Source organism: Schistocerca cancellata, chromosome 1 (assembly GCF_023864275.1).
Source record: "Schistocerca cancellata isolate TAMUIC-IGC-003103 chromosome 1, iqSchCanc2.1, whole genome shotgun sequence".
NCBI classification, from domain to species: Eukaryota; Metazoa; Arthropoda; class Insecta; order Orthoptera; family Acrididae; genus Schistocerca; species Schistocerca cancellata.
This window is the reverse complement of record NC_064626.1, coordinates 612072360-612092015: the sequence shown is the minus strand read 5'-3', so window position 1 is coordinate 612092015 and position 19656 is coordinate 612072360. Positions and strand designations below refer to the sequence as shown.

The 19656-nt window shown below is 35.1% G+C and overlaps 1 protein-coding gene across 5 annotated transcripts in view; it reads left to right on the top strand.

The window, feature by feature from the left end:
• The window catches only part of LOC126182750 (golgin subfamily A member 6-like protein 22), a 352202-nt gene extending 333814 nt beyond the window's left edge, over nucleotides 1-18388 (top strand). For 2 of the 5 annotated variants that reach the window (XM_049924879.1, XM_049924878.1), the window contains exons 13-14: nucleotides 11041-11151; nucleotides 17600-18386. In XM_049924879.1, coding sequence (XP_049780836.1) covers nucleotides 11041-11151; nucleotides 17600-17990 — 502 coding nt within the window. In that variant the 3' untranslated portion in view covers nucleotides 17991-18386. Of the gene's footprint in view, nucleotides 1-6643; nucleotides 11152-17599 lie in introns of all 5 variants that reach the window. The other 3 variants (XR_007536699.1, XM_049924877.1, XM_049924876.1) reach the window with 3 other exon arrangements.
• Nucleotides 18389-19656: the final 1268 nt, after the last annotated feature.

Here is a 19656-nt window from a genome sequence, read left to right as displayed (position 1 = left end):
GATATCAACACCAGTTTTCATAACTGATGTCAGTCATACACTCAAGAGCCAAAGAAACTGGTACACCTGCCTAATATCGTGAGGTGGCCCACGAGCAAGCAGAAGTGCCACAACACAATGTGGCATGGGCTCGACTAGTGTCTGAAGTAGTGCTGGAAGGAACTGACTACATGAATCCTACAGATCTGTTCACAAATCCGTAAGAGTGCAAGGGGGTGGAGATCTCTTCTGAATGGCATGTTTCAAGGCATCCCAGATATGCTCAATAATGTTCATGTCTGGGGAGTTTGGTGACCAGCAGAAGTGTTTAAACTCAGAAGAGTGTTCCTGGAGCCACTCTGTAGGAATTCTGGACGTGTGGGGTCTCACATTGTCCTGCTGGAATTGTTAAGTCCGTCAGAATGCACAGTGGACATGAATGGATGCAGGTTTATGTACATGTCACCTGTCAAAGTGGTATCTAGATGTATCAGAGGTCCCATTTCAGTCCAGCAGTACACACCCCATACCATCACAGAGGCTCCACCACCTTGAACAGTCCCTGCTGACATGCAGGGTCCATACCTATACACATCCACCCACTCAATACAATTTCGAACAAGACTCATTGAACCAGGCAACAAGTTTGCAGTCATCAACAGTCCAAAGTCAGTGTTGACAGGTCCAAGCGAGGCATAATGCTTTGTGTCATGCAGTCATCAAGGGTATACAAGTGGGCTTTCAGCTCCAAAAGCCCATATGGATGATGTTTTGCTGAATAGTTGCATGCTAACACTTGTTGATGGTCCATCATCAAAATCTGCAACAATTTGCGGAAGGGTTGCACTTTTGTCACACTGAATGATTCTCTTCAGTCATCATTGGTCCCGTTCTTGCAGCATCTTTTTCCAGTTGCAGTGATGTCAGAGATTTTATGTTTTACCAGATTCCTGATATTTGTGGTACACTCGTGAAATGGTCATACCATCGCTACTTGGAGATGATATGCCCCATCGCTCATGCGTCAACTATTAACACTACATTCAAACTCACTTAAATCTTGATAACCTGTCATTATAGCAGCAGTAACTGATCTAACAACTGCTTCTGACACTTGTTGTCTTATATAGGCTTTGCTGACCGAAGCACCATATTTTGCCTATTTACATATCTCTGAATTTAATTGTTTCTTTGGCGCTTAAGTGTATAACAGCTGTTCCCACCAATGGAGACCAGATAAACATAGAATACAGATACATCCTAACACTTCCTTCAAATTCATTTCTCAGTAGAACACTTGCACACATATATAGTTTTCCCAACACATATAAATTTCAGATTAATATTGCTTAGAAATATTAAAAATTTCTTGTACAGTAACAATAATATCATTCAAAATATTAATGCTTTAGTGGGTTACAAATGAGTATCCTTACTCCAGTATGTATAAATTTGCCTCTTATCAACCACCTGCATATAAGTAATGTTGACTTGTTACATTTCTGCACCAATTTCTTCCACTTTTTGTGTGCTCTTCATCTATTATGTCTGTTGTATGTTACTGCTCATTTATGCCTCAAATTTATAGTTTTAACGTTTTTATTACTTAAAAATCAACAATTAGGGGATGGAACATAGTGAAAAAATCTGGTTAATGTAATCATATGTCTAGCCTTCTATACAACTTCCCAGATCATTTAAAATTATAAAACATTTTCATGTGTGTGCCAGAATGGCAGCTAGATCAATATAGTTAGGTATTGGCATTACTTGAGCTTGCAGAATGGTGTTGACAGTGAAGAGAGGATAAAATATGAATCATAGAATAAATCTAATGTTAAAAAATTTCGTTTAGGAGCCAACACTACACAAAAATAGTATATTTCTTTCTTTCTTTCTTTCTTTCTTTCTTTCTTCCTTTCTTTCCCCTCTTCTCGTCTCTCTTAGTTCAAAATATAATGATGGAACATGCTACTTTTCTTTTTCTCAGTTTTCTAGGAAGATTTGAGTAGTTAAAATAAAAATAATAAACATACCAGTGAGCAGTGTTATTCATATTTACATGATGGTCCTCCCAGTTATGAATTAAGCATTTTGTTACTGAGTTACCTCATCTTGTAGTGCAGTTACCTCATCTTGCAGTGCCTATATTCCATCCTGTTCCATGTCTTGTGTTTAATTAATGTTCTCAGCAAATCAGTATTCTGTTGATGACTCAGTAAAAAACTGAGTGTAATGAAAACAATGGATGGAATATAAATATTCACTTACCATGTAGTGGAGGCACTGAGAAGTCAACAGGCACACAAACAAGACTGAATTTGTTGCTAAGCTTTCTTACTGTTTTCTTCCTTGGAGCTCAAAAGCGTATATATACCCATGCATAGCTACATTGTCTCAACAAAGCTTTTTGATTATTTAAATCTTGTTTATACGTCTGCCTGCCACTCAGTGTCTCAACAACATTGTGAGTATTTTACTTACCACCTTTTTGCCTCCTGAAGAATTATCTGCAAGTTTATACTTCTCATATTTAATATGAACTATGTTACTGTGTCTCAACACAACTTAAAATTTCAGTGAATACAGCAGTTTTGTGTTCCTTTAAGATAGTTTATTGTATCTGCAGTTACATCAGCTTAATGCTAAAATGGAATATGTTAGCAAACCTGAAACTACTGTATGGAAACTACAAATCTCTATTTTACATTATTAAATGTAAGACCAAATACAAACCTTGCAGACCTTCCTGAAAATTTGGTGTGCATTTCAGAATTGTATTCCATTGTAAAACTTCCTTTTTGATATGGTAGTGGGAATATGCAATAGTGAAATGAGAAATTATGGCAGAGAATATTTATAGTATTTAATGCAAAAAATTCTAATCTAAACTAGAAAATAAAATTTGATTTTGTTTTAACATTAAATCCAATGAAAAGAATCTTGTCTACAGCAGTACATCATAATGATTGCCATCAAAACTATCACATAAAATCATTATGAAATAATAATTCCAAGTTACAATACATTAAAAAATTCTTATAAAATAGTGTACATTCATGATTTTCTTCCAGAGCATTTCAAATGCTTGAAGAACTATAAAGTGAATGGATATTTACATTCATGCTCTTCATCATGTGATGCAATACTCAATTTTAAAACAAAAATAGTCGTAGTCAGAATGTTATATAATCTGTGATTTTCAAAAAAGATGATGAAGCATGCAGTTTAAGAGCATTGTAATCCTGCAAACCATTTAATATGAAGAAAAATTATGAGGAAAGTAATACAGAAAATCTCATTGTAAATTAATAAATTTATTCATGTTAGACACTAAAACTCTTGTTAAACCTGGTGTAACTGGTACACCACCACATTTCACATTTTAAGCTGTGTAGATATGTAAGATGGCTTTACAAGAGCAGTCTCCCCCCCCCCCCCTCCCCCCCTCACTCACCCAAAGGAGTTTGATAAAACATTCTACGGTTGTTTTACATACTATTTGTCCAGGGACAGCTTCAGCACAGTTAGCCATTGACTCAAAACGCAAATATTTATACAGCAATTTCAGCTTCATTGTTCCGTGACATATTTGATTGACATGACCATATAAAAACAGTTGATTATGTTTGTCTTTCCCATTGAAATAATTACAGGGGCCCACAGTACAGCAGATACAGGCCCAACTGTGCTGCACATGGTGTGCTTTTATAAAAGATTATTACTTTCACTTTATCCTATGAACATCTAGCATGATTCAGTGAATATCCATACATACAACTGCTTTTTGAGAGTGTATTGGCATCACAGAAGCTGCCTGACAGCTTTTTACATTAAGTTATCCAGAGTTATGACAAAACTACTGACCACAAGTTCTTTTATGACTGTGAAACCAGCCAACTGGCTACTGATGAGCACATTAGTATGGGACATCATCAAAGTGTACAAACAGCTGCAAATGAAGATCCCCTACTTTTCACTGTACTGTACACGAAACTTCTGGTTCACAATATGGCAAACAAGACTTTATGTAGGATCCTACATATCATTATCTATGATGTTTGAAATACGAGAATCTTTATAATATTATTATAATGCTAGGCTACAAAGCTTACATGCAAAAGACTACCATAATATCAGGAATTTTGCTGCTGGTTATTACTGTATTAACTACAAATATTCTTTTTTCTGATAATAATAATAATGAGTGTATGGCATTGGTGGCCGGGAAACCCCTCGCGGGGCAGTTCGGCTACCGCTCCACAAGTTCTTTAATGCCACTACGGTGACTTGCGAGTGAATGAGGATGAAATGATGATGAAAGACACACAACACCCAGTCATCTTGAGCCAGAGAAAATCTCTGACTCCACCGGGAATCGAACCCGGGACCCCGTGCGCGTGAAGCGAGAACGCTACCACAAGAGTACAAGCCGCAGACTTTTTTCTGATGAAGAGCTACATTGTACAGAGAAAATATTGTGAACATTTAAAACATCCATCACTAAAAAACATCCATCACTAGACATAAGAAATCCCTTGTTTAGAACATGCACCACATTGTTAGATATGATGGTTCATTAGTTTTTGGGTTAACCTTTTAAGCGCCACAACAGATTCCAAAGTAACAATATAAATCACTGTTTCCTGGAAAGATGTCATTCCTCCCCTTTTGGTATACCTCTAAGGATTTTTCAACACAAATGGATCCAATTGGATTGTATGCTGATGGGTAATTTTCCTGCTGTATGTATTTATATGAGGGGATTTTTTGATCCTGCTCGGTATCCAGTTAGGTCTCCCAATTTGAACTGCGTGAATTTCTCCCTGTGGAACTAGCTGACGTTAGTGCAGTTCAGTATCCAATGGGACACTGTGTTTGACTGGATAGCACTTCTTCCTGCAGCCATAACTACATTTGGTGTTGACATATTGAATAATATATCCACTAATATGAACCAGCATTCAGAAACAGTAATTGCTGGTTTTTAACAAAATTAAATGATATTGAATTTTGTGTTGTAGGGAGGGGATAGTACAACTGTTGGAATTCAAAACCTTTAGTGGTTTAACTACTCAGCCACACAGTGAAATCATATGTTTGTGATTTTTTTATGTATAGAACAATGTGGACTATGCAACATTTCTAGCATACATTTGAAAGGACACTAGTGCAGGGAGTGTTATATTTAGGTTTACGACTACCATACTATCAAATTCAGGTTCCTTGAACTGTCCTGTTGTGTTAAACTTTTAACATGCTTTGAAATAATGTAATAAATGTGTTAGAATTTATTTATATCAAAATATCTACACTTTTAAATACATCTGTTTAATTCAAATTACAAATTCACTGGTAAGGTATACATTACTTTTTTGAGCACTGAACAAAACTAAGCTTCTTGCTTGTGAAATGCAACTTAAAATCTATTGAAACACTTACCCCAGTCACCTTACATAGTTTTCACAACCATATACATAACTATAAGGTGTAATGATTGCACTTTTTCTAGTTATCTACAAAGAATCTTCTCCCTGTTGATAACATGGTACAGAGCTTCATTTCAGTGGCGACAATTTGAAACCAACCTACCACCTATGCGTAGGTTTTTAGAGACGTTTGCACTAAAAGTGTGCCCTGATGTTGGCACGTGGATTACACTTAATCTGAAAATTATTCTTTTAATCAATCACAAATGTCATGAAGGAGCAAAGTACTGGCCTCTGGATATAAAGATGCCAATATTCTTGAAAATCTCATTGTTATGTATCACAGTCAACCTCACACAATATTCTTATTGCTTACATTTGCACAAGAAATACTGGATTGGTGTTTAGTGAATTGGGGTAATAGCCTAATGATCTGGGGTTAAGTCAGAGATCGTTGTTAGGCCTTCTTTTTTACAATTAAAATAACTTTTATGTCTGCCATATATTAACACTAAAAAATGCCAAACCTCACCAAGGCTCAAATTTCGCTTTAAATTTTAAGCTCCTCATGATTAGCTAACTGGGGTGGTTTACTGGTGAGGGGAAAGAAAACACATTACATCCAAAACGTCCTATGTGAATGTAATAATATGGTGTTTTCAGCAAATTGTCAGTGTAATGTCTGCATTATGCACTTTTACCCAGACCTTATTTCGTAACATAGTATGGAGACAAAAGTATAGTCTGCAGCTCAACAACAATGGGAAACACTGTAAACTGTAAAGCAAGTGGAACTATCTATATTTTTGTAAATTTTTAGACAAAAATGGCTGCTTAGCAAAATATTTCTTTGTGGATAAATGAAACACTGGAAAATGCATGAATGACTAATAGGACAACAGTTTGTGGTATCTTTTGAGTACCTTTGTGCTTTGCGATGTCAATTATTATTTAATTTTTTTAATTGGATAAGGTGGTACTGAACCTTGTAACATTTAGGTTTCTTAAAATGACAGAGCACATACAGAACTTTTCTGGCCTCTTAAGAGTTTATATTTTTGCACACTGAGCACAGTAATGTTTAAACCTTACGCTAATGATACAACTGTGCAATGGAATCTGTACCAAAGCATGTATCACAGAAAAAAAAATCCAGTGGTTCATGAAGGCCTGCAAGGTTAGCAAATATTTTAGTGACATTCTTTTTAAAATTAAGGTTACATTTTGTTCTCTAGCAACACAGAAGACAGCACTGGCGGAAAACTGCCTGCTGCGCTCTCTGTTTTCCTGCTCCCATTCCTTTCTTGGCTCCTTCTGGGTTCCTTTTCACTAACAATGTCATTTCTTTTGCTATCTATTGCTATTCTTCTTTATTTAGATGCTTAGCTGTATTAAACTTTCACTGTTGCATTTTAACAATGCAGGATAATTGCAATTGAATATAGGCCACATTCATCACATTCCAAAAGCATTATGCTACTAGCTCATAAGCATGATTTCTGTTGTAGATGAATGCAGACTATTTCCAATTATTACCAAAAGTACGAATTGGTTTCATATTTTGTAACTGAGGAGTAGGGATGTTTGAGTATTACTGGATCAATCAGTAAATAAATTTTTTTGATGATTTGATAAATGAGTCAAATTTTTGTTAAATATATTACATTGTGCAAAATTGTAACAGCCTTTTTTCACTGTTTGTCAGCATTTGTATATTTGTTTCTTTTTTATGTTTGTACTTTTATACTTGGGCAGTTACTAAAAATATTTATAATTTTGATGACTCTTTATGTAATATGTTGTTGGATGAACAGAGAGATAAGACACATTTGTTTGTGCTGAAATGAAAAATAAACAGCACTCACAGACTATGCACCCTATGCTATGCCATATACATTTTAGAAGTCTTGGTCATTCATAGCATTTGTAGAGGAATGTGAATGACTCCTAGACTGATATTGGCATATGCAGACTTCCATTTTGTAAAAGAATGAAGAATTTGAGAGGAGTCCAATGTGCACTCAAGAACTGTTTACAGAGGAGTCCAATGTACACTCAGGAACTGTTTCACAACAATGCAATCAACAGGAAGTAGAGGTCATTTGTATAGCAGCTGATAGAAGGAAAGAGAGCCAGATACAAATTGTGGTTTATGTTAGCAACAAGATATCTTATTACTAGACTTATAAAATTGCACCATTAACTCTTCTCCTGGGAAAGAGCAAAAAATCCTTATACACTTGACAATGGCCAAGGAGTGCTTGGCCGAAAGCTCGTGTAGTTTTAACCAATTGACGCGGTTGGAAACCCGAGAACATTTTATTCAATGTTATCGCCGCGAGACTCTGCATTCATACAATCCTTATATGTTTCAGTTATCATAGATGCTATTTAAATTTGTCTTCAGGTGTCTTTCATGAATGATATGTAGATGTTTGGAAAATATATATTGATTGACAAAAACTACTTTTATTGTGGGAGTCCACTTAAAAGTTGCATTTTTTAAAATTGCCCCCCCCCCCAACTTTTTAACTTTCTTATATTAACAGACTGTGACTGGTGTTATAAATATACAAATTAACTTATGGAATTTAAAAACAAAAATTCTGAAATAACAAAATCCAGACTTTCCTCTAGAAAACAATTAACACTGTGCAGTCTTTAACTGTTTAAAATATTATATCCTGCATTCAAATAATCAAAATGAGCTAATAACAAAAGATAACTGTAACACATCAATGACAGAAAGTCTTTGAGTCAACTAGAAAAACTATGTTAGAGGAAGTTATAGAACATATAGAAAGGTATAAATAGTAATTCAAGTTCACCTAAACAGTTATGGTAGATTACTACTCCAGTTCTGTGAACTGGCCCTGACAAGCCATTCAGTACCTTTCTGCTAGTGTCAGCTGTAACTGATGGTGGCATTTGGATGCAGTATGCAGGGACATAGTGTCAGAACATTGCTCTCCCAACTGTCATCAGTTTCCCAGCTCCTGAAGTTGCTACTTCTCAATCAAGTAGCTCCTTGATTACAACAAAAATCTGAATTCACCCCATTCCAGTTTCCGACCAAGGGAATATCCATGGCAGTATCAGAAATTGAACCCAGGTTCTCCACAAAGCTGTCACATATGCTGGCCTGTGGTGTCACAAAAAATAATTCATTCAAATTTGTGACGGACAGCCTCCAAACATCATCTTGTATATATTTTCCACCTGCTTTTCGCAGAGTATTGCATACATGTATCCACATCAACCAGACAAGGAACATAGATAAAAATCTTTAACTTTGACAATGAAATGCCCTCTTTTCTGTTGTATACTCCATAAACTGATTATTCATCAGTAAAAAATATATAAACCATTTACAATGTTTGTTAACATAATATACTGGGCTTTTACCTAGAAAATACATTACCATAATTACACTGATACAGCAACTCTTCAATTGTAAATCCAGCCTAATAAAATTCCCTTAGGCTATGAAGAATTTTTTCTCAGATTGAGTGGTCCTTTGTTAGTGACACTTGTGGATCAAATAACAAGAAGGTTGCCACATTTTTCCTGAGAAAATGTTTTATAATTGTAAAATTGGTTGATTCCACATTATAGCAGTAGGTCACTAATATGATCCATGTAACATGAAACTACATAATTCTTTATTTGTATTTGACCATACTGATGTCAATTTAATGATGTACAAACCTGGCCCACTACATAATTCCAGGAAGAGATTTGCTGACATTGTTCCCCACAATTCAGTACCACAGCATAATTGCCCACTTCAGATCTATGGACCTAAGTTGTATGGAACCATCATTATATACCATTGGCCACAACATTTATAAATATTGGGCTCTGGTGTCCAATCTTTCTTTGATGCATTTACTTTATTTGGTTGATAACAATTTTCCAATGTAAGATTCTCTTGCTGCTTTTATTGCGTTTTGTTTCATCACATCATCGTGCGAAGAATACAGGCTGTGTAATAACACTATTGTTGCACAGTCTGAAGTGACATACTTTTTGGTTTGTTAAATGTATGAATGTCCTACATTTCATTTTATTCAGATAATTATTTTCATTTGTAAACTGTTTCTTCTTTTGTAGCCAGAAGAAGTCATCTAGAATAACACATTAACCAAAATTAAGACTGATTTATTATCTATTTGTATCTTAACTCTTTCCTTAAATGAACTAAATCAAATGACATAAGAAAATTCACAGTTCTGATTGACTTGGATTTTACTTGTAAGTGTAAACTGTTTGATTATGTGCACTTGTAGCTATGAAAGAAATCTTCATTTTTTCCCCTGTTGTAGTTGATTCAAAGAATTATTGCGACCATATGTTACAGTATCTTTTCCTTTAATTTTTCACATTTTTATGTGGACACTTCTGAGTAACAATGCTATAAAGGCAGCATGTCAGTAGTATATTATTTGGGGTTCAAAAATATTTTTATGATGAAGATGTTTACCTCATTTCTGAATGATACCATTAGCAGTTGCTGGATTCTTCCATGCTTTGACTGCCAACATATTTCAGGCTAACAGACTTTATTATAAACTCTTTTGAGATCTCGCAAAACAGTACATACAAATGAACTAAGACCATAAAAAGTTGCACACAACATTTTTGCATCAGGACATGTAGAACTACATACCTAAAGAATTTTATAATTACTGGAGTATGTTACCTTAAATAGTATTTTGATGTCCAAACAGGGCTAGTTTGAGGCCCAAGCAACACAAGCAGCCGCTTGAGGCACCAAACTGCTAGGGTTACCAGAGGCATCCCTAGTGCAAAATGTGTACACTGGGTGTATCACAATTAGTGGAGAGAAAAACTCATTTCCACACTCGCTACATTTAAATTCATTTTTGAAGGTCTTACCAAGAGCCCAAGGAATGGCAACTAATGTATGAAGGATGGGTGGGCAAAAGGGGGAGGGCTGCCAAATAATATGGCACTTACATGGACAAATGGAAGGGGTCACCAAATGCTTTGTCGCTTGTATGGAAAATGTTTTCGAACTGGCTGTGTGTCCAGCACTATTAATATAGGGAAATGGGAGACAGGATGGCCCTGTACTGACCTATTAAGTGATCTCAATACTTTAATTCACTAAATAATATATGTGCATACAGAAAGCAAAGGTACTGTTTTTGATGCAGGCTCAGAACTACAAAACCAGAGATACAAGATGTGTAATGTCCAGTATTTGATGAATAATTATTAACCATTCAGTAGCAAATACCACATAAGAGAAAAAATGGAGCAATGCAACTTCCTTTGGATATACTCGCTGCTTGCTGTTTAGACCAAGAAATTGCAAGTTCAGTTTTTTGTCTCAACATGCTACACATATCAGCAGTGTATAACAACTGCAGCATAGCTTTAAAACTACTTTTGCTTCAAGCTCACATATAGCAGCATACTGAAATTAAAACAAAAAGCATTTTATGTAATATGTATCTTAGATGCACTAAGTACTGTTCATTTTTGCACTGACATCAGTAGTTTTATATACATTAAAAGGAAATGCACTCATTATGGACCAGATTGCCTACCTGTATGTTCCTTTTGCCATTTCCATTTCGCTCTCCACCCTCACCTTGGATCACAGGGAGCGTGATGCAAGACTGTCAGAGCTGAAGGAAAAATACGAAAAAGAAAAGGAACAATGGAATAAACTGAAAGAAGAAATGCAGCAGGAAATAAATGTTCTGAGTCAAAGGTGAGTTTCTAGCTTATAAAATAAGTTTATTATTAGTATAATGTTCTCTTGGATTGTTATTGTTAATAGTAGTATGCCATCAGAGGCTTCCCTGTTCAGGATTTGATTGACCAGTGAACAGACCTTTTTATATGCAACATTCCTTTGCTGATATCTCATCAGCATTCCATTCATCCTGGAGTCTGAGTGACATGTCACTTTTTCTCAACTTATCATTATTTCCTCCCTCATGAAAGAACTAACAGCTCAAAATGTAAGGAATAGATTTTTTCCCTCTAAGTACTGAAATTTCACCTGCTGACCAGCCATTCTGTCTCCTCACAGTTTTACAATTGTACTATTTATTTATTTATTTATTTATTTATTTATTTATTATTTGTCCCGTGGATCAAATCAGTACAATGGCTTGTACAACTGATATGGGATAAGTCAATACAAATATACAGTTTACAGGAGTCTAAAGTAGTAAACAAGAATACAGAGGAAAGATTATTTTACATTACCTACAAAATTATGTTACTTAAAGTTACAGCTTTACAGAGAATTGTTACATGATGTGACAAAACTGACTTAACAACATTCAGCTTTGATACTTTATCATGCACTAAGACAATTTTGATTCCAAATATTCCTGGATGGTATAAAAGCATTCTTTTAATAAAAGAGATTTCACTGTCTGTTTGAATTTATTTATTTCTTGGATTTCTTGTATAAAAGTTGGAAGATGATTATATAATTTTATTCCCATGCACTTGACACCATCACTGTACAGTTTTGTTGAGTGGGGAAGTATTCTTAGAGAGGTTTTTGATCTTGTGTCATAATTGTGGTAGTCCATATTTTTGCTAATTTTGTTGATACTTTTTTTGGTAAAGAATAATAATTCTAATATGTATTGGCATGGGAGGGGCAAAATATTTAGTTTCTTAAATAATGGTTTACTAGTGTCTCTTTGTTTTTTGAACATAATTGTTCTGACTACCTTCTTTTGCAGTTTGAATATCTTAATTGATTCAGAATTTTGGCCCCAGAAGATGATTCCGTAGTTAAGTACAGAGTGAAAGAGTGCATGGTACATTGTGGTTAGGGTACTTGTGTTAGTGACGTTCCTTATTGATCTAATCATGAAGCATACTTTGCTAAGTTTTGTGCTGGTAACGTCAATGTGCCTTTTCCATGTGAGCGTATCAGTAATAGTGACCCCCAAAAATTTTATTTCATTTTCAAGTTTAACATTATTTTTTTCCAGTGGTATAGTTGGTTGTGATGGATTTCTGTTTTGGGCAGTGTGAAAGGTTATTCCAATTGTCTTTTTTGCATTAATCAGCAGCCTATTACTTTGAAGCCATCGACTTATTTGATCTGTGGTTCTATCTATATTGGATTGGAGAATTTGTTCGGGAGCAGATATTAGTATAGAGGTGTCATCAGCAAATAAAAGGGTTTTTGTGTTTGGTAGGCTGTGAGGAAGGTCATTTATGTAAAGTAAGAACAGCAAAGGGCCCAGGACGGAGCCTTGGGGAATGCCTTGCTTTATGGTATGTATGGAGGAGTGTACTGTGCTAGCTGTACCTGAGAGCTTAGTTTCATTTAATTCGACATACTGCTGTCGATCTTCCAGATAGCTTTTAAACCAGTCATAGGCATTTCCTCTTATTCCATAGGAATGCATCTTTTGCAGAAGTATACTATGGTTAACCATGTCGAATGCCTTTGTTAGATCTAGGAATATACCTATGGCTGGGAGTTTTTTGTCCACAAGCTCCAGTGCATGATCTAGAAATTCTTGTATTGCATCTGTTGTAGCTTTCTTACTTTGGAAGCTGAACTGAGCAGGTGACAGGATATTTTCTTTGTCTAGAAAGGACATGATTCTGGTGGCCATTATATATTCAAATACTTTACTAAAAGCTGAAAGCAGTGCAATGGGTCGATAATTACTGGGATCCTCTTTGCTTCCTTTTTTGTGGACAGGTATAATTTTTGCAATTTTGAGCATGCCAGGAAATGTACCATTCAGGAATGAGAAGTTTATTATGTGAGCGAGGGGTTTACTGATTGAGTTACTGCAATTATGAAGGAGGAAGCATGGGATTTGATCTTGTCCAGCAGATGATTTTTTTTTTATTTTGCTATGAAGTGTCTTTTCTATTTCAATTTCAGATGTAGGCCTTAGAAATAGAGTCTCTAAGCATAAGTTTGGTTCTAGTTGTAAGGGACAGCTATTTTTAAGATGGTTAGCCAGGTTTTCTACTGTTTCTGTAAAGTAGTTATTGAATTCCTCTGCTGTTTCTTTCCCACAGGAGACTAATTTTCCATTTATTTTTAGGCTAATATCACTTTGTAACTGTTTTCCTCTATTAGTATTCATATTAATGAGTTGCCACATGCTTTTGCTCTTATTTGATGACAATTTGAGGTAGTTATCATTCTGTAGCTTTTTGGCTGCATTTACTACGTTCTTTAATATCTTTTTATATAGAGTAAAGTATGACTTAAATGCTTCACTACTGCCTAGTTTGGATTTGCTCATGTAAAAAAGTTCTCTTTTTCTTTGTGATGATCTAATGATTCCTGGGGTGATCCAGCTGGAGAGTTTTCTATCTTTGGTGATACATTTTGTTTGTAAGGGAAAGTGGCAATTAAAATAATAACAGAAAATATCCAAGAATGCTTCATATTTGCTGTCTACTGTTTGAGCCTCGTATACATTTTGCCAGTTTTCATTTTGTATATCAAAGAGGAAAGTATGCATGTGGGTTTTATTGAAGTTTCTCCTCTGTACAGTGATTTTATTGTGTTCGTGACTGTTATTTTGCAACCAGACCTGCATAATTAATGCATTGTGGTCTGAAAATCCTAGTTTGACGGAGGATACAGTACAATTTATATTGCTTGCTACTTATAATCAGGCAGTGGACAACAAGTTCTGTTCACAACTGGCATAGTCAGCATCAGTGGGAGTGATAGTATCATTACGAAACTGTTTAATTTGGAACATCATTTGGTCAGTTTTGAGTGTTACTCATCAGCCTGTGCCCTTTACCAGGTGTAATTGATAGAGGAGATACAGAAGATCAAAAGAAGAGTCACACATTTCTTCAGAGATATGTCTAATAAACATAATAACACCAACCAGCTTCTAATGCTACTTCAATGCTGTGAGGCAATACAAGACCCTTTGCATCACTAAAAAATTTCCTGGAAACAAATTCTGAGAGCACACATCCCAAGAAAATACTGTAGCATCTTACTTTGTCCCACATGTATCTTGGAAATGGCCATGATGGTAAAACTAAGGGATTAGAGCTCATATAGGGTTTATCAACATTTTCACAAGCCATTTGCAAATGAAACAGGAAATGTGGGAAGTGATAGTGGTACCTGAAGTACTCTACCACAGTCCATAAGGTGACCTGCAGAGTATGAATGCACATACAGAAGCAACAAATGGCTGGTGACAATATAGAGAAAAATGTTCTTATCTTACATGTTTCAGTTAGACCCTAAAAATGCCTCTTGTGGTAGAAGTTCATGTCCATTATGTGAAGCACATGTTGAAGCAGACTCTGCTGCCAAAACCTCAAATGGAAGTCAAATTAACCACAAGAATAAGCAATAATTAAAGAGGAGATCATGTATGAAAGCACTTTTAAATTTTAATGTTATTTGTTCCACAGTGCATATTGATTTTGATGATAGCAAAAACTAATTGACTTTTGAGTTATGAACTTATAGTGAAAGAAAATAAATAAGTTAAGGGAAATCACTGGCTCACAATCTTTTTCACAGCTGTCTTAGACGTTCAAGCAAAATTTTAACATTTCTGTGAAATAATGACATAAAGGTCTACACAAATTCTGAAGTGTGTGGCTAAAGTAAACAAAACCAGTAATTCGGCAGATTAGTTAACTTTCCTTTCCCATGAAGAGAAAGTGATGAAAGGCTTTCCCGTCAGGTCATATTGAATATAAGACACTTATTCAGTGAATGAAAGCCAAAACAATCAATTAAGGATGAAGTTGAAGCAATAACTTAATCAAAGGACCTGCAGTAAAATCATTTGTAATAACAATTTAGTTCCCAAAATAAGCACACTAGTGGAGGATTTCATAAAGAGAAAAACTGCTTTAAAACAGTTTGTGAAGTGTTTTGACCATACTACTCACGGTCCAGACAACTTTTCCACTGACTTTCAAGTGTTTTCAAACTAAAATAATGGTGTGTGTATGACCAGTTCCATAGTTGTCAGGAGTTACTTGGGATTGGCTTCTGTCAGTCTGAGCATAGCAGATTTTTGACATATGTTTATAATGAATAAATTGAACTACACAGAGTTTCTTTAACATCCTATTTAATAGAACAAAGCTGAAACATTTATACCATGCATATGTTATGTGTCCTAAAGTAGAATCTCATCATAAAATTGAAAAACTCTGTAAAAAATCATAGCAATCTTTGCTTATGTCAAACAAATAATGTTATCAAAGAATTGCAAAACTCCAGTAAATATGGTGACTATGTAATCTTGAACACACATACTTTTGAGTATGTAGTTTTTCACAGTGACATTCTGGAGCAGATTTGTATTCAATCTCAACCTTTTGATGACTTCCTCCAGTGTCACCATCAGGCAATAGGCAGTTGGGCACTTTATTTAATTGGCCAAATTATGTCACAGAGATGTTACATAGTCACAGAACTTCCATATGCCACTGGAGATAATATCAGTGTCTGTGACTGAAAAACATGTAATCGCAGTTACACTGGTCAGTCAGCATGAACGATTGCAGAAAACTGCATGGACTCTACATTCAATATCACAATTTCGACAATATGCTATTGCCAAACACAGCCTTATAAACAAATGTATGATTATGTTTGATGAAATGGAAATATTATCCCGTGCATCTACTACAGCAATTCTGTCATCAAAGAAGTTATTTAAATCAAGATGTGTAACACCTTTAACCAGAACAAAGGCCACACCTTCAGTGGTGCACAGAAACAGGCACTTGATGCTGAAAGGCAACGAAATCAGCTGAGCCATCCACAATCTAATGAAAGCAGCATTGCTACTAATGTTCTTCAGGCATAGACATAGACATTATCTGATAGCATATGGAAGTTCCGTAACTTTGCAATGTTTCCATAACTTAATTTGTCCAACAGAATAACATACCTAACAGCCTATTGAAATACCTTGGCTAATAATAATGGAAGAAGTTGTTGGAAGCTCAAGAGGGAATACAAATCTGATGAATATGATGCAGCAAGAACTGCTTGAAGCATTAATCATCGAGAAATATAGGAACACATGAGACAGTACTGACCTTATGACTTATCTTAGAAGATGAACAGAAGAAATATAAACATATATTTATAGAAAAAGATATAAAATGCAAACTGACAACAGCAAAAAAATTGAAAATGATAAATATGTTCACATTGCATATAAACTTAACTTTGGGTAGTCTTTTCTGAAGGTACCTGTATGGAATGTAAGTCTTATAAGGAAGTAAAACATGGTGATTAACAGTTCAAATAAGAAATATGCTGAAAATTAAATGACTAGATCACATAATTAATGGGAAGAAACTGAACTGATCCAAAAATAAATAAATTTATGGCACTGTTTTTATTAAATAAGTGATCAGGTGGTAGGACATATCATGAGACATGGAGGAATTGTCAGATTGGTAATGAAGGGAGGAGATGGTTGTAAAAAGTGTAGAGGGAGACTAAGGATATACTACAGTAAGCAAGCACGCATGGATGGATGTAAGTAGCAGTATTCACACAAGAGACTTGTGCGGGACAGACTAGTTAAGAGAGCTGTGTCACACCAGTCTCAGAACTGAAGACCACAATAACAACACTTGATGAAAATATTTTGGGTTTCAAGCTAGCTGGTAGCACTAAGATAAAATACATGATATCTTAACACTAATACATGGCTGGAAACCAGAGAGCTTCTCATCAGAAGTAAATGCTGGGAGAGTTTGCATTCACACAACAAAAGCCCTTGTCAGAAAATACATTATGATTCTGTACCATGTAATATTGTCACAATAGAAGTATGAACTCTTTCAGAGAAGTTCAGTTGATCTTCTGATTTGAGAATACAGTTATGGCATACTTTAATTTTTGTGGTTCACAAACTGTGTAGAAATTTTATGAAGGACACAAAGAAATAATACGAAGAGAAGTGACCAAATTGTGAGAGTAGTTGTTACTTATTATTTTTATGATAAATTATATCAGAAACATAAACATTGTTGGCTTTTGATCAAAAAATTAAAATATTTTCAGATAACTGTATCATCTGTGTGTGCCATGGATAGTTATAAATTGATGTAATGTTAATTTTAATTGCTGTGTTAATGAAACAGCTTAGTTCCACTGTCTGTTTGAGTTAAAGGACTTCAATTTTAAATTCTTTTCACAGGCTCCACACATCCACAGATTTGCGGAAACAGCCTATTCATGAAGAACATGAAGAAGTGATAGCAGATCTCAAGAAAGTTCTTGCAGAGCGTGATAATGAACTGAGGTTATTGACAGAGGAAAAAAGATACTATCAGTTGCATTTCATGAAAATGCTCAAAGACCAAAAAGTAATATGTAGTCCTCAAAGCGTGACAGGCATTTTAGATCCACAGCAAGAACAGTGCTGCCGCAAAGGAGGAGGCAGTCCTGAATTCAATAGTGGCGTGACCACCAATGTATTGCACTCTTCTTCATTACCTCTTGTTTCTGAGCACTATAGTCGATTTACAAACCGGTCAGCATCTACAGATGCTCTGACTGATGTTATTACTCCAATGAAAGGTAGTTGACAAGTTTTATTTGTCAACCATTTTGATATACATTCTTGCAAGTGCACTTACAGTACTATATTGTGAGAATGCCAGTGCAATTTTATGCCAACAGTGTGGCATCTTCAGTGTGTTACAATGTTTTGGAGGAACATTTCTTGTAATATTCTTGTACTTAATTTTTTAGAACTATGTTCTCTGAAGAACATCCCTTCAGTGACTGTTATGTCCTAGTTCATTATGAGAAGAATGGTAACATCACTGAAGATTTTTTGAAAAACTCTGATTTGTATACATCAATATATGTCAAAAGTGTTGTGAGAGCAGCAGACAATAAAATACGTCATGAAAATAAAATGGTTATTAAATAATAAGGATTAACAAAAAATAAAGCATTTGAAAACATATTTTACTATGAATGTGATGAAAACATGAAAGTACCTTTTCTTCTTTTTCTTCACCCTTTTCCTCCTTTTCCTTCTTATCCTCTTCATTTTTTTATGAAGAGAAAAGAAAATGACAGCACAGAAATGTTCTTTGGCAGAAAGCAGCGTAATGAAATGTCACCATAGAAATAATCTCAACTAATGTCTCTTCTGTAAAATGTATTCACTTTTCTGTGGATTTAAAAACAGAAAAAACGTTATATGACAATTTCAGTGCCCTTGGCGTAGGCAAAAAGTTTGTCTGACATAAAAATTCTTCCTTGTGCACTCTCTATGACTAGGTAAGATAAAAAAATATGAATTACTTGTTCCAGAAAGAAGTGAAATTAATTGTTTATATCTTTTCTTTGATGTGGGGTACAATTGCTTGGTCTCTTTCTAGTACAGCTTCCTGTCAAGCACATCCTACGTTTTGAGGCCTGTTGCTTACATGTCTTCTTTGACCTTGTCTCACCATCATTTCTTGGGACAACCAGGAGATCAATTTCCTTCTTATTCATAATGAAGGTCAGTTTTTCCTGTGAAGTTTTTGTTGCTTCTGGTGATGTAGCCATATCATCTATGGCACGTTTCTCTCAATTTGTTGCTGATTGCTGTCATCCACATCCATTCACTAACATATACATAACATCCAACATTGTGACTGTCATGGACTATATAATGTTTTCATTTTCATTCCACACAGCACTTAAACATATTTTGTTGTTAGTTCAATCTTACCACATTACTGCTGAAATGATTCTTACATATCAGGATCCAGTTCTTGAGATCTTTATGGGTTTGATCAGTGAGAACATAATTACACCACCACTTCCATCACCATATAACATCACACAAGAATATAATGCCTGAAAAGATCTACTGTCATTGTATTCTTACACAATTTGAATTATGAGAGAACAGTACCTTGTTGCACACCAACATTGATTGGAAAATGAGGTTGAATTTCAACTGAACTTCAAACAACATTCATAACATTACAGTTGCATCTGAATACATTGAGCTTAGTCTTTGAAAAATTATGTTCACAGTAATGGGCTCATGAGGGACCAAGTTTTCTTGAGATCCGTATGCTATGTATAATGGCTGATGGTTTTTTTTATGTTTTTCTATCAGCAGGCAGGGTGTTTTATTGCATCTATTTTACTGTTTCCATGATATTTTAGCAGTACTTTATTTGTGATTTTCATAAATTATGTCACTATGGACAAAAAACTATTCAAATATGAATTTGCATATGT